This window comes from Folsomia candida, unplaced genomic scaffold, assembly GCF_002217175.1.
Source record: "Folsomia candida strain VU population unplaced genomic scaffold, ASM221717v1 Fcan01_Sc009, whole genome shotgun sequence".
Classification (NCBI taxonomy): Eukaryota; Metazoa; Arthropoda; class Collembola; order Entomobryomorpha; family Isotomidae; genus Folsomia; species Folsomia candida.
In genome coordinates, this window is record NW_019091201.1 from 2747955 (window position 1) to 2763101 (window position 15147).

At 37.0% G+C, this 15147-nt stretch overlaps 2 protein-coding genes across 2 annotated transcripts in view; one reads left to right on the top strand and one right to left on the bottom strand.

The window, feature by feature from the left end:
* Nucleotides 1–789: 789 nt before the first annotated feature.
* The window catches only part of LOC110853933, a 46284-nt gene continuing 31926 nt past the window's right edge, over nucleotides 790–15147 (bottom strand). The window contains exons 2-3 of the mRNA XM_022102304.2: nucleotides 5672–5832; nucleotides 790–5546 (exon numbers count right to left, since the gene is read on the bottom strand). Of these exons, the coding sequence (XP_021957996.2) occupies nucleotides 5484–5546; nucleotides 5672–5832 (224 nt within the window). The 3' untranslated portion in view covers nucleotides 790–5483. The remainder of the gene's footprint in view (nucleotides 5547–5671; nucleotides 5833–15147) is intronic.
* On the top strand, nucleotides 13174–15064 carry LOC110853932 (juvenile hormone epoxide hydrolase 1). The gene is made up of 5 exons (XM_022102303.2): nucleotides 13174–13860; nucleotides 13940–14127; nucleotides 14195–14394; nucleotides 14453–14684; nucleotides 14751–15064. The coding sequence occupies exons 1-5, from the start codon at nucleotides 13321–13323 to the stop codon at nucleotides 14968–14970; spliced, it is 1380 nt and encodes a 459-aa protein (XP_021957995.1). The 5' UTR covers nucleotides 13174–13320; the 3' UTR covers nucleotides 14971–15064.

Consider the following 15147-nt stretch of genomic DNA (forward strand, 5'->3'; position numbering starts at 1 on the left):
CCAACAATGATGATGTCGGGTGCAGGTTCACCTTCCTTAAATTATTTCCTTTTCTCTCGCTTGTGTCTCAAAATAGTTGAACAAGTAAAGATTATGAAAACAATGAATTAATGAAAACGATTAACACTAACGTTTTCTTCTTTCACCATTTGCGTCATTCATCCCTTTCTCTCTAAGAGAGTGAATCGTATTATTTACCATCAACACCACCACTCCTTCAACTAACTAATGGATTCTCTATGTCTCGAGATTTAGATTTCACTCATAAAACAGAGAGAATTGCAGACTTCATTCATACAGCAACGGATGTAATGAAGTAGGGGAAACGTAGCGGTTTTATGGCCAATGACCTGGCGGTGTGAGTTAGAAATTCGGTTGTCGAAATCCATCTTATTTTAAAACTTGTTGATGTCGATGTCGATATCTGAAAAAATTGAAACGGTTGACCTGATCGATAGTGATCGTGCCGACGGACGGACAGACAGACCGATCACATTAAGTACTTCTTTACTCTGTGATAAATGTATGAACATAATTAGCACTAGGTTAATGCTCCTTCATGCAAAAAGATGAAACGTGATGTGCGAATAAAATGGAAAAGAAAGTTATCGTGCCAACGGACGGACAGACAGACAGACCGATCACATTAAGTACCCCTCATTACATATGTATGTATGTAATAACTGTATATAATTACCACCAGGTTGATGTTTCATCATGCAAAAAGATGCCATATGCAAGTATACAAAATACGCAAAAAATTCCGCGAACAAACCCGGTTTTGATGTATATTATTAACATTTTTTTATTATCTCTTATGTTTGAATTTGAAAATAAAAATCGGCTATACTATCATCAACTATGTCTAACTAATTATAACCCTTAATTTTATATATACACAAATATGCACGATTATAATAACACGGGAGAGTTGGAGGGATCTGATGGTGGCTATGTAAGTAAGTATGTAGATATTTTATTATACTGGGGGAGGTTCAAACCAATCGATAAACCATGAAATTGATGACATGTATTTTAATCTAATAATTTCTATTGCTAAATAATAACCGAAAAATAACCCGTTCAACAAAATCGCAACGATTAGAAATATATAGTCCTGTAATAAAGTCAAGTAAGTAACATCATATTTCTTCCTCATTTTTTATTACATGATGATGGTAAGTGTGTACCTTTTACAACAATTGATTAATAACATATGTATGTAGATACGCAATCATAAAACCTACTGGCTCGTTTTTCTACATCAAATCGATGAGTTTTTTACCATATTTATACACTGCTATTGCACAATATCTGTAATTTACTCCTATAGAATTTCACCTATGTATTTAATTAATACTTAACCATCACACGACTAATTAATTAACGGTACAACATTACATACGCTACATACATACATACGCTATGCAAATATGTAGATAAGTACATATCTAAAGTAGATATACATAACGCAATATTTACCTATTTGTATATTTTTCTGTTAAATATTTTTCAGCTATCACCACCACCCCCACCAACCAAACGACCACCACCACTAAATATGCACCAACTTTTCTTAAAACGCACCAAATTTCCAAACCGGTCATCATTCTGCTCTTTTTTATCTTTAGTTTTTAGTGAGTGGTTTTCGGTTATCGAAATCGTGTCAGATTAATTTTTTTAGTGAGACCAAAAAGGAAACGGAAGAGGATATAAAAATGAAATACTTTTTTGGATTGGAATCCTTCCTACATACCTTATCGATAATAATAATATTCCTTTTTCTTTAATATGATGATGATTATGATGGCATACTTTCTCTTACTTACTTTCTCCTACCGGCCGCTTTCTCCACCAGACCACCATCCCTCACATTTTTTTCTACTCAAGTAGTGAGTAAGCGTATGCTGCAATTTACTTGCTGTAAATAATTATCACTGGCTGAGACCACCACGCCCTCGGGTAAAATGTAGTTTTTTTTGCTTATCTTCTCCTCAGTAAGTAAAACTGTAATGGTGAAATTGATGATGATGATATGTCTTGTTGAAGGTATATTTTTTTGCGTTCGTTCCCTCTTCTCTCTAAAAGTTGAAATTCTTAACTTTTTTACGGAGTTTTCTAGTACTTAAATATCTTCTAGTTACCACAATTCAGCCTCCAAGTAGTATTTTTATATAATATATAGATGTATATATGTTCCTTGTACATGTATATTTAGCTAATTTTATTAACTGATGACTGGCAATTAAACGAAAAAACTATTTGGGAATTAGCGAAAATTAAGGAAAAAATAAGAGACGCAGAATTTGAAAAGGAAATGTTCTCAAGTAATTTGTTGCTATATTTTTAGTAATTCTTTCACCTCTCCTTTCTCCCTTGCTTTTGCTTTTGCTTAGCATATTTAAGATGTAGAGTTAGCCTATTTAAAACTTAATTTTTTGTAATAATCACATTTAATTTTCTGCACATTGTCCACCCGTATGAAATGATTTAGCACATAGATACGTTCAAAAAAGATGACAATTTTTGAGAGTACATATGTCTCCTCATTCTCAACTTTTTGTAGACATTTGTACCAAAACAAGGATCACACTTGCATTGACGAATTATTTTTTTTTCAGCAGACACATAATTTCCTATACATTCTTTTTCATGGTCCAATTTCTTCTTATTCCTCCTCCGATTTTAAACTTATCTTACCAACCAACTTATCGAACCAGACACACAACCAACGATAAAAGCTGAAGAAATTGATCTAAACTTACATTTTTAAATATTTTTTTCTCTTATGCGTTGGAATTGAATAAAATATTTTAATAAATTTCAGAAAAGCGGTATCAAAAGGTGAAGTAGAGTACAGCTAATATTTTAATATCGGAAATGTAAAAGGTAGTAATTCTTTAACCTTAGGCCAATAAATGTCCATCAGTCGTGTAATATTATATTTGAAAGAAGAAGCAAAACAATACATAAATCTTTTTCGTATGTATGTACATCAATTATTAAACCGAGTGAAAGAGAGAGAATATATATTAAATACTTTTTTCTTTTTTGGGTTAGAGAATTAATGATAAATTTTTTACCCTTTTCACAAAATAAGTGTTTCATTTCCCATTTCTTGAGTCAAAATCAAAAACTTTGACTTGAGACAAGGAGATAAAGAGAGAGAGAGATATAAAATATCGTTTTAAATCAAGAATCTCCATCCATTCAGTTCTAATTTTCTCCAAATTACTGGCAAATGGAATTGGAGATGAGGGGATAAAGTAGCCTGTGATAATTTGTAGTTTTTGGATAGATAAGTAGGTAGATGGGTTATTAATTAATTTAATGGCTAATTTTAATAGGGAAAAGTCTATCAGAGAGGTATATTGAATTGATGGATCACTTTTATTAGTTAATCTCAATCTCGACCAACAACTATTTATGTATTTATTTACATATTTTTATGTATATACTTTCGGCAACAGCAGCACCTTTCGTTCCAAAATGTTTCACTGTAAGATTCAGATTCGCATCTCACCTTTTTTCGCAATTTTTCGCAAAACTTTCTCCTCACAGAAAAGTATCTGATTTTCCCTGAATATTATACACACTTTTTTATAATACTTTGTTGCTCATTTGTTTAAAGGAAAGGAAAAAACTTTTATGTACAGAAGAAGTAATCGCTACGTGTGTATCCTCATAATATTTGATTTAATTCTACAAACTGCAGGATGCCATGCCATGCAAAAATCTCAACTTTAAAATAGAATTTGAATTGTACCTAAAATTGTATCTCAGTGATTTTTGCTTGTTTTCTTGATGTTTTGCTCGAAGGATGAATATTTAATAAAAGATCCTTCATTAAAGACTAATTCAGTAATTAATATTAATAATTAATTAAGTATACTTAATTAATTAATTAACCCGCTAAATCATCAATTGGACAACAAATATTTACACAAGTTTTAAGTAGTTTTTTTCATATGATTACTGATTTTTTGATTCCGAAAATTCAGTCTGTCGATTGACTTGATTCTTATTTCACTTCCTCTGAACTGATAATAAAAAGAAGTAATAAAATAATTTTGGTAAAAAGCCAATTTTTTTCTTCCTATATTTTTAGTGAGTAAGTAATTTCCTAAAATTATTTAATAGCTTGTGCATCTTAGAGTTTTAAGGTTAATAAGTGCATTCAATAAGTGAGACGGTTTTGAGTGTGTTCTTCTTTTTAAACTAATTTTAAATAGTGTTTTTGCGAAATTTAAATTTTAAGAATTTTAAATTCGAAGTGCAAAAATGGACAGTTAAGTTGAGTCAGTGTGTGCTGTGCATTTGTAATTATAGTAAATTTACGAGATTATGTGAGTCAAATGTGCAGGCTTTTTTTGCTGTGGTGGTGTTTCTTACTGGGATTATTTCCCCTAAAAATCTACATATTATGTAGCTCCTACCGTAAATTATGCTAATTCCCCATGTAATCTATCACGCACTATGTATACCATTTTTTGATACTTGTAAAGCTATAAAACTTAAAAATCTCATATCTTTTTCTCATAAACGGCTATTTTTTAGAATGTATATACATATTTGTAGCTAAATAGATAGGTTCTAAATCCGCAAATTGACACACAGACGCTCAAAAACCACCCCCTTCAAAGTGTCCTCTCCCCCTTATTACTTTATGCAAACAGGTTAACCTATCCATTAACGGTAGCTATCTAGCTCTGTTCTAAAACAGTATGTACATCCAATAATCATGACAATATTAAATTGTATAACCAAATTTTCGCCGGTTAGATACATAAATCAAGAAATTACAATTACCTGTATTTTTCCCCATTAATTGGTATCCTTTTACCTACAACTAACATGTATGTAACTGAAATAGTTATCACCTAACCTACTTAATTAACATTACATATATTCTACACTTATGTAACTATCCTTTTATGTATAAGTAGTTCATCACGTTGTGTTCATCATGCCGAAAAGTGTAACTTTTCCCGTCAACTTTAGAAATTTTTCTTTTACCCGCATGTCAAATTAGTTGCATCATTGAATAGTTTTGTATGCTTAATATACATATTGTTTAATGAGGAGAGTGTTGGAGGGGGGACGTGTGGGAGGTAATTTCTTTCCACGTGGGAGATAAATAGTTTTCAGTCATTTTTCTCGTCTCGGCCCATCCAGATTTTTTGACGATGGCGAGACATGAGAGACGCGTATGTATGTGAGACGAAGCTGGTGGTTGGTTAGTGACCCAGTCTGGTCAACGACGACAATTTTATATTTTGTGCTCTGATTGAGCCATTATTGAATTTGGGTGGGTGGGTGGATGTATTTATGACGGGAGAGGGGAATATGTAGGAAAATTGGTTATCGATTCTGAGTGATAATGAGTACTTATGGGTGGGTCGGAAATTTACAAATATTGAGTTGTTATTGATTAGCTATGTATAGTCGTCGATGGGTTGGGTTGTTTCCTCGTTTCGTGTCGTTTAGCGCCGACCTCTCGCCCATCTTAGTAAGGCGTCTGCCAACACGTCCAAATGGGCCTTCGTCTGTGAAATTGAGAGAAGAATAAGAGGGTCAAAGGAGGCGTAGAATATGTGAAAAATGCACACTACACAATTTTCCGCTAGGATAAATACATAGTTGCATCATAAAGTTTTTAATTAGAACTCACCGTTTTGTAAAACATGCAGGCTTGCCTGTCCTCATCCTCGCGACCGGGACAATCGACAAAGCCATCGCACAGGACGTGATCATCGACACATGGATAACGACCTAATTTATCAGGCGTGGGACATGCAAATCTTTCCATGCCGTCTTCCGCTGGGGGGCATTCTGTAAAATAGAAGATAAAATATTGTTAAGGTTGAAAATTGTGTTAAAAAAGTATTAATTTTGTTTTCCATTGCATCGGCAAGTTTAGTTTAGTGCAGCAAAAGCAAGCGTAAAAGGCCATGCATGCAGCAGGAGCATGAAGGGGTCAACTTTCCCATCCGTTGGATAAGGTCATGCCATGCCATGTCACTCTTCTTCTTCTCAAAAGTGTGTTATCATTAGACACATTGGTCCAGATAACGAATTGGAGCGTAGATAAAGTTTATGCAAATGAGTTGAGGAGGAGGAAGAGACCCGTCACTTTCACTACTTTCCATCCACCCTGACGGACACTTTCGCCTGGAGGAGAGGATAGTTTTAGCTGCCATTTCATCCTACCCGTTAAAGAAATATCCTAGCAAATCCAATTTATTTATTTCATTAGTGTAGACATCTCGTAGTGTTTTGTTTCACTTATTGTGTGCATTCCACTTAATGGCGTGGCTAGATCTTTTAAGCCAATCTTGTGATTTTGCCACCCCTCACGACGACCAAGACGACGAAGAGAAAGTGACACCGTGGCTGGAGTGGTGTGTGTGTGTAGGTACAATGGCCGCGGAAGCTGTGGGGACATTAACATTGTAGGATAGGGGAGGGAGGGGTTAATATAACATGGGCAGATTATGGGGACATTGTCCCTCTGTCCCCACAAACTTCCGCGGCCACTGTATCTATGTACAATATGTATGATGTCGTTATATAATTCTGTCCGCATTGTGTGTGAATGTGGACCTTTTGGCCATTTGAGAGGAAGAAACTGCAGTTTTATCCCGTTACATAAATGTCATTTGTCTTTAGCTCTTCGCTTCATTTCGTTCCGTTCGAGATCAAATGTCAGGCGAAGATCTCTTAAGTTGAGTGAAATTAGTTACGTTACGAGCTTATACATACGTACAGCATTATTTTGCCATGTTGCGTGACTACTACTGGTCTGCACTCTACATATTACGGACAAGCCTCAATTGTTCTTGAGATGGTGGTATGGCGTAATTTTGAAGGAAAATAATGTACACTTTTACATCCAAGAAGAGAGGCACTTGTATCATGTAACAATGTCCAAGTGGAATACTAATTAGGCAAAATGTCTCTGGAAATTAGAGTGGGTAGTAGCGCCGGCTTATGTTAGCCCTGTTTCCGTCAATATTGAGATAACGCTAAGATGAGTTCATTCTTGAAGGAGGATTAGCGCGGAGATTATTCCTCATTCCACTAAAACCTTGCCGTCTCGTGTGCATATAGATCGTCTCCTTTTCTCGAAAAGGGAAGAATAAGTAATGAGAATTTTGCACGATGTGGAGACAAAAAGGTTAATTGCTACCAGGAAAAAGGTAGGTGTAGTTGACCCGAATTAATTTTATGTTGCGTTCAATTAGTTGGAGTCAATTACTGATACATGAAGAAAACATGGCATGTTGTGCGGCTGGCTTGGCTTGACCTTTTGATTTCTCATTGGTATTCTTACCCATAAACCGATATTAATTGATTTGGGTGGATAATATTTCTAATTTAATTTCCTAACAAAACGTAATGACTTTCTTTTCCAGGAAGTTCCGCAATTTTCTTGAAAGAGATACTTAATTACGTTTGCTATCTATGTGAGTGTATCGTGAAAGAAATATCTACTTCGATAAGGCGAGGTCAGGATTTGGTAAAGGTCATATTTTCAAGGTATATGTATGTTATCCACATGAAATGCAATTCATCGACTAATTAGTGATTAGGGGGCTTAAGGCTTTTGGGGAAAAGTGGACGGGAAATATTTTGAGATTAATTTCCGTGAAGAATTTTTTCAGAATTTGATTTCCTAGACTTTCTCCAAGGACTAAGGAATCATACAGGAAATTACATTACTTTCCCCATGGGGCAAGTTAAAACAAGGCAGAAATTAATACATGACTCCACTCAGGTGGGCATGTATGTATGTAACAGGTAAAAAATGAATGTATGTACATACTTATTTATTTATAAGGATAAAAATACCACCACCACCACCACCGCTTATCTCCAGATTAATCAGATTGTCCTGGATATCCATGTTTCTCGCAGGAATTATTTTTTTTATAGATGCCAGCCAAAAAGTATAGATCACATCTTGGCTGCCTCGAGCAAATGACTACTTGTGTTTTCGTCAACAAGGGACAAATGCGCACATGAAAATAGGTACGACCAGTTTGTCATGTTTAATCGACATATACATAAATAAATAAATGCATGTAAATACGCAGGCAAAGTATTGACAGTGCTTATTAATTGTGTTAATTAAAGCCTATTAAACGAAACTGGTGGTTTGGTTTGGAACCGATTTTTTATGTACATACATATTTACAAATCTGCTTTCTCTTATTCAATTATCGTTCCACATTTCTCCTCGTTGGTCAAACTATGTATTATTAGTTGAGAAAAAAACATCCCATTACTTCCACAATCTGCCTGTCTGAGACCACGTCCAGACTTAATTGTGTCTGACACAGGGAAATAAATACATACATACAAGTAAAAGTACTACGAAAATGTGCACCCAATAATAACCCTGCTCCACTTTTTTACAATCTTTCAAGCTTTGTGAACATGTCGCTTTCACAAAAAAGCGGAAGACAACCAAAACTCGTGAACCATTATTCTCTCGGTAGAAAGTACGTACGCAGTGGCCGCGGAAGGACAGAGGGACAATGTCCCCACGGTTGTTCGATGTCCCCATCTTATATAAACCCCTCCCTCCCCTGTCCTACAATATTAATGTCCCCACACACCTTCCGCGGCCACTGTACGTACCAAACATATTTTGTAATCTTTCCGGATTGCGTTAATTAAACTGGATTGCTGCGCTCTCGCCCACCACTTTGACCGCTGTGTCTTTAGTTGAGCAGTGTCGTGCAAAAAAGCAATTAATGTTTTTTGGTCTAAGTGGTGTCCTGAGTGAGACTGCGAAATAAAAGGGATACAAATAAAATCACAAAGAGTTCAACCCCCCACCCAACGCAAAATAAATGAATGAATACAACAAAATGCAGTCAAAGTATGCATAACGCTGGGATTTTTTGTTTATCTCGATTGCCACTGTGGGCGGGGTGCGGGTTAAAATAGACGATAACAATAAATCTCGACCAACAAAAATTCCCATTTTGGTCTTAATTTGAAGTCAGATTTCTATTTTGGGGAACCATTTGCACAGGATGGAGAGGGAGAAAGTCGTTTGGCGAATAAATTCTCAAGGGTGTGTCGTTCTCCACTGGGTTTTGTCGACATCTTCGTCGCTTAACCACTATAAAACATTTATGTAATGACGGGTGTACTAAATGGGGAAATATTGTAACAAGCAGTGGCCGCGGGACAATGTCCCCACGGTTGTTGGATGTCCGCATCATCTGTCCATCTTATATAAACTACTGCCTCCCCTATCCTACAATATTAATGTCCCCAAACACCTTCCGCGGCCACTGGTAACAAGTTAACATCAATTTTATACGTACATGTATTTTATTTACAGCCTCAAAAAGTGGTGTTGCTTCAAGCTACGACGATTTTAAGGCTGTGTACGTATTACGTCCATAATTGGTCGCTTTAACCCGCCTGCCTGCCCCGTATCCTGTATGCAATCAATAATAAAATAAGTAATTGACATGTTTGACGCATCCGGCGAGAAAATGTCGTCATTCCCTCGAACCTATAAAGACGTACGTACGTGGCTAAATTAACCCAAAATATAAACTGGTCAATTACTGCAGTCATAATTCCCCAGTAAGGGTGCTGATTTGACAACAGTTTGACATTCAGCTTGACAGCTCGAGTCAAATCAGGGAGGATTATTTCTCCGGATTACAATCGACAGGTGGAGGGAGACCAAAAACATAAAATATATACGCGTCCTCGTAAACGAACTAAATTCTTCAGAATATAGACGGAAAACTGGGCCAACCAAGCTTAATTCTCATCATTAAGCTTTATTCCCAAGTTAGTTAGTTACGTGTAATGGGTGGTAATAACGGGGAGGAAGTTATTTTATATGCACGAATATTTTATTCCCCTCATGAATGATCCTGTTGACGCAAATCATTAAATAAATAGGTATCCGTAAGCTGGTAAGATTGGTAACTTGAATAAGCTGCATGACCTGGCATAACATTTCTGAGCGGAATAATTGTTGAAATTTTCATGCAAAGTAACGTTCGGGAGAGACCAATCAATTTCCAATCATTTGTGACATTGACATTTTGTAAACAAAGGTACACACACAAAGGAGGCGGCGTATGTATAAATACTTATTTATGTAAACTGGACTGGACCTGGACGACCGAATCGTACCAGTTTTTGTTTTCTAAGTACTTACTTTTCAAACAACGAAATATAAGATTGGCACATTATTTACCTCTGAAAATAGCTCATTTCTCCTGAGAATATTCTATTTTCCGTCACTTTATTCTATATATTGCGTTGTTTACTTCCTTCCGTGTTCTGTTTTGAGGCATGACTAGTGGGTTATTAAGTACAGCAGTGTATATAATTGTGGTCATATCGGTGGTTCTATAAATTGCTTAACTTCTACTCCGCCGCATCCACGGGAAGAAGTAGAAGGAATAAATAAATAGTTGATAAGATTGCGATACCTTTCTTCGTGCGTTGTGTTGTGCTTTCATCTAAATAAATTGGGCTTGTCTTAATTCTAAGTGAGTTGATTGATCGTAGAATATTTGTTCCCTTCACTTATTATTTTCAGGTTGATGGAATTTAGAAGCATTTTGAGGGAATTATTGTGATGTGTTTTGTTTTGTGTGACTGGACTGGGTTTCTTAAATGATGGATATATTTATATGCTTGTTCAAAGAGTCAATAAGAAATTGGGAGCGTATTTATTGATAAATTTGACTTTAAGACAGGTACTATAATTGAGAAAGAGATAGCAATCTATTGGAGAAGAACGAGAAGTTTGGGATCGCTTTAAAATTTCAAAACGCAGCCAACCAGCCACGTGGGAATATGAAGGACGTACGATCTTTCAATTCGTAAAGAGGATTACTTATTAACATTTCTTGTAATACAGGGCGATTTTTAAAAAAGACTTCAAAATTTGAGAAATTTTTCAATTTTTAAAAAATTTCCATTAGAAAAAAATAAACTCATATGGAATATCAAAATATTTTCAAATTTTTATGAAATTTCGTGAATTTTACAATAATTGTCAACTTCCATTGACCATTCTAATAAAGAGCCCGAAATTCTATACACGATGCAAGAAAGCGAGTCGTCTTTATACGGTGAAAGTAAGTAAGCAATCGCCGTAGACAAAGAAGGCAGTAAACCAGTAGGAAATAATTTACTAGACGATCATCACATGTAACAAGGTGGTGAAAACTATGTAAAAAATAGATCACGACCTGTTGACACTTTGGTCATAACATAATGTGTGCCAAATTATACAATAATTTTCTCCCCATTTATCTACTCGTATCTTCACAAGTATGGATACATCCATATGGAGTAACACGTACTATATTATGGACACCCACCACAGGCCATAAAATGTCCAAACAATTTTCACCACTTCATAAATTTCCCCCCGAAAAACTAGGTCATTTTATAAAAAATTAACTGTTATGTAAACCGATAAGTATGTCAACCCCAATGGTACAATGGGGACAGCATATTCTCCTTCCTGAGTGACTAGACATATTTTAAACGTCACCTAAACTTAGATAAAGTGACGAGTTAATGGGATTAATTTCTTAAAGCATACCCACACCACCACCGCCGCCGCAACAAACCCAGGCTACTTTTTGGCCTGGCCTGGTCGAAATGTCAGCACTAAAGTCGACTCGGAAAAGGAGGAGGAAAGCTGAGGATCATCTTGTCATTTGTCTTCGTCAAGTCAACTTAACTGATGAGATGATGAGTGTTAAAAGAAGAAAGTGCCACTACTGGTCTGGTCTGGTCTCGGTGTGGGTGGACGTTTAGCCGTCCACACAACACAACTTTTTTATTCCCTCAAGAAAGTTGAGATTGGGGAACGGAAAAAGAAAGAATTTTGAATATTGGGTTTCCCAAAAAGTTTCACCATTAACGGGACGCTTAACACATTTAAACATTTAAAACTTGGAGAAAACGCCAGGCGCAAAGCAAACTTTTCTTCTTCGTATTTGAATAATGGGAAAAATTATAAAGATAAACCGAGAAATGAGAAAGAGAGACGGCATCACGGGCAACTTTCTGTGTATAAAAAACTTTACCATAAAATATTTAGCAGTTGGTGATTGGGTTTTAACTTTGTAATCCTATTTTATCTCATGCCAGCCGCATTACTTGATGATATCGTGTCCCTTACACGTGGGGACGTTTTTTTCTGTATCGTTTTTTAGTATACATATTCTCATCAGGGGCCGCGGAAGGGTGTGGACAGAGGGACAATGTCCCCATCGTCTGCCCATGTTATGCAAATCCATCCCTCCCCTATCCTTCAATGTTAATGTCCCCACGGCTTTCCCGGCCACTGATATATTCTCACTGCTTTCTCGGACTTTGTAGAGTGACACGACTCAAGGGCATGGAAATGGATATTAAAAGGGCAAGAATTTTTTCCTGGAATTGTTTACCTACTAATTTTCTATGTCCAGAAGAAGTGTCCAAACTTTTAAAGGGCACATATTTAAGTAATTGTGATAATGACACGGTCTTATTTTTTGTGCTACTACGTAAGCTAAAGTAAACACCGATTCTGCATATTTACATGTAACGAATTACTGCCTAAAGTGGAACTTAATTTCAATTTCAGACCAATAATTGAGTGAACTTTGTCCCAGTAATTGTTATCTGTCATCCAGCCCATGCATGAACACTTTCATGCTATTCTATTTATAAATAGCATATTTACATACACATATTTTTTCGGCAAACCGTAAACCAATAAATATTGCTGTTAAAATATTAATTTCAAAACAATGGCAAACAATTGTTTATAAAATAAATATTATGTCAGGAAAGGAAAGTCATAAAAAATGCGTGCTACTGCATGGCAAGGCGATGATGATGATGCCACACTTTCATACCCATTTCATATTAGTGTTAGTAATTTGAACAGTTTTTTTTCCTCATCATTAACTAACCATAAACTGGCCAACAGATCTACCCAGCCACCCGTACTTATTACATGCACGCTAGCATGAGATTGCTCTTTTCTCATCTCGTACCATCATCATCATCATTATCCTCGTACAGCGAGTCTGTCCGTATAACCATGTGACCTTGGATCACTTATGTATCACAAAAAAGTGGAGATCCACAGTCCACTAGATACGTTCCATGGCACAGAATTATCTCCAAGCTTAATCTGCTACCAATTATTGTGCTCGTGACAGTGCAAGTTTTCATGGGCCGGCTGCCCCAGTATAAATTAATTTGTCAGTACTGAGTTGTTTATGTCAGTGAAATCAACACTGTAAAAGACAGCATTTTCTCAAAATGGGGTTTATTATTAAACTAGTCCTCTTACTAGCGACCGTCATTTCCGCCTACGTCGCGTATCTCGCCCTCGTGCCTGCGCCAGTGCCCAAAGTCGAAAATGAGTTCTGGGGACCGGCGTCTCTTTCTAAGAAAGCGGACGATACCGCAGTTCGCGACTTTAAAATTAAGATTGACGACAAAGTGATTACGGATTTGAAATCGAGGCTGAAATCTGAACTGGACTCGAAGCGGTATGCTCCCCCCTTGGACGGGGTCGGGTTTGAGTATGGCTTTAATACCAACTTCCTCCCCAAAGTGCTCAACCACTGGGCCACCAAGTACGATTGGAAGCAGAGAGAACAACTTTTGAACAAATTTCCCCACTTTAAAACGCAAATTGGAGGAATTGATATCCACTTTCAGAGAATTAAGTCGAAAAAGAATTACAAAAAGACGTTGCCAGTCCTCCTCCTGCATGGCTGGCCGGGTTCGATTGTCGAGTTTCAGAAAATTATTCCTCTGCTGACCGACCCAGAAAAGTCTGATTATAATTACGAGGTAAAAAAATCTAAAAAATTTCGAAATTGCATTAGACTTTCAAATGCATAAAATTGCAAACTTTTTCCGAAATCATTAGGTCATAACGCCATCCCTGCCAGGATACGGGTTCTCGGAGGCGGCACACCGCCCAGGAATGGACACGGTGGCGATGGCTAACATATTTTTGAGACTGATGAAACGCCTCGGCCATGAAAAGTTTTACATTATGGGGGGAGACTGGGGGGCCATTATTGTCTCTGATATGGCGGCACTTTATCCCGAAAAGTAACCGTGTTCACATATTTTTCCTGGGAAATGCATGTGCTAATTTTTTGCACTCATATTTTCATAGCGTGCTCGGCTCTCATTCCACCATGTGCAGTAGTATGCATCCACTAGGAACTGCGAGACTAATGCTGACCTCTTTGTTCCCATCGTATCTAGCCGAACCTGTAATTGCCGATAAGATGTTTCCCTTATCCAAATTCTTCTCCTTCCTACTCCGAGAAACTGGGTACTTTCATCTTCAAGCTACGAAACCGGACACAGTTGGTCAGTAAATATTAGCATGCATAAAAAGCGATGGTATTTAAAGTTTGCATGCTTTTAGGCGTCGCCCTGTCTCAATCTCCCAGTGGATTGGCAGCCTACATCTTGGAAAAATTCTCGACATGGACCGACGCGTCAAAAATTGATCGCGAGGATGGCGGACTTCTCGAGAAATTCACCCTTGACGAACTCCTGGACAATCTGATGCTTTACTGGGTCACAAATTCTGTCACATCGTCAATGCGATTATACTCCGAATTTGCCACTGCTAACAAGAAGCACAGAATGGACAGGTAAGTTGTAAAACTACATTTTAAACTGTAAAATTTTTCATACAGATTTTCCCCAAAAAATTACAGTGTCCCCATCACCGTTCCAGCGGCGTGCCTCATGCTACCCGAAGAATTAGCCCTAGTCCCTGAATTCACTCTGAGGGACAAGTATCCCAACCTCCAGCAGTTCACAATGGGGTCAAAAGGCGGTCATTTCGGAGCTTTCGAAGTACCCGACGTCGTTGCGGAGGATGCCATCAAATTCTTCAACGGGTTGCAGAAATCGTCTCCGCCCAAGGCGAAATAAACGAGTGCTGAGCTTATCATGAAAACTTTTTCTTGTTAAAAATTACAAAAGGATACGTGTTAAATAAAATAGTGAAATATTAACTAAATGAAAACCTTATCATGTCGACTTATCAACGCAACACGACCCATTTCGCTACCATTATCCCGGAGAAAGTCGTTCCCGGAGGAGAAAGTG

Bases quoted from the DNA above. Each gene is read 5' to 3' on its own strand.
- LOC110853932 (XM_022102303.2), top strand. From the start codon at position 13,321: ATGGGGTTTATTATTAAACTAGTCCTCTTACTAGCGACCGTCATTTCC. The intron at 13,861-13,939 runs GTAAAAAAATCT...CGAAATCATTAG, and splicing joins AGTCTGATTATAATTACGAG to GTCATAACGCCATCCCTGCC. The intron at 14,395-14,452 runs GTCAGTAAATAT...GCATGCTTTTAG, and splicing joins TACGAAACCGGACACAGTTG to GCGTCGCCCTGTCTCAATCT.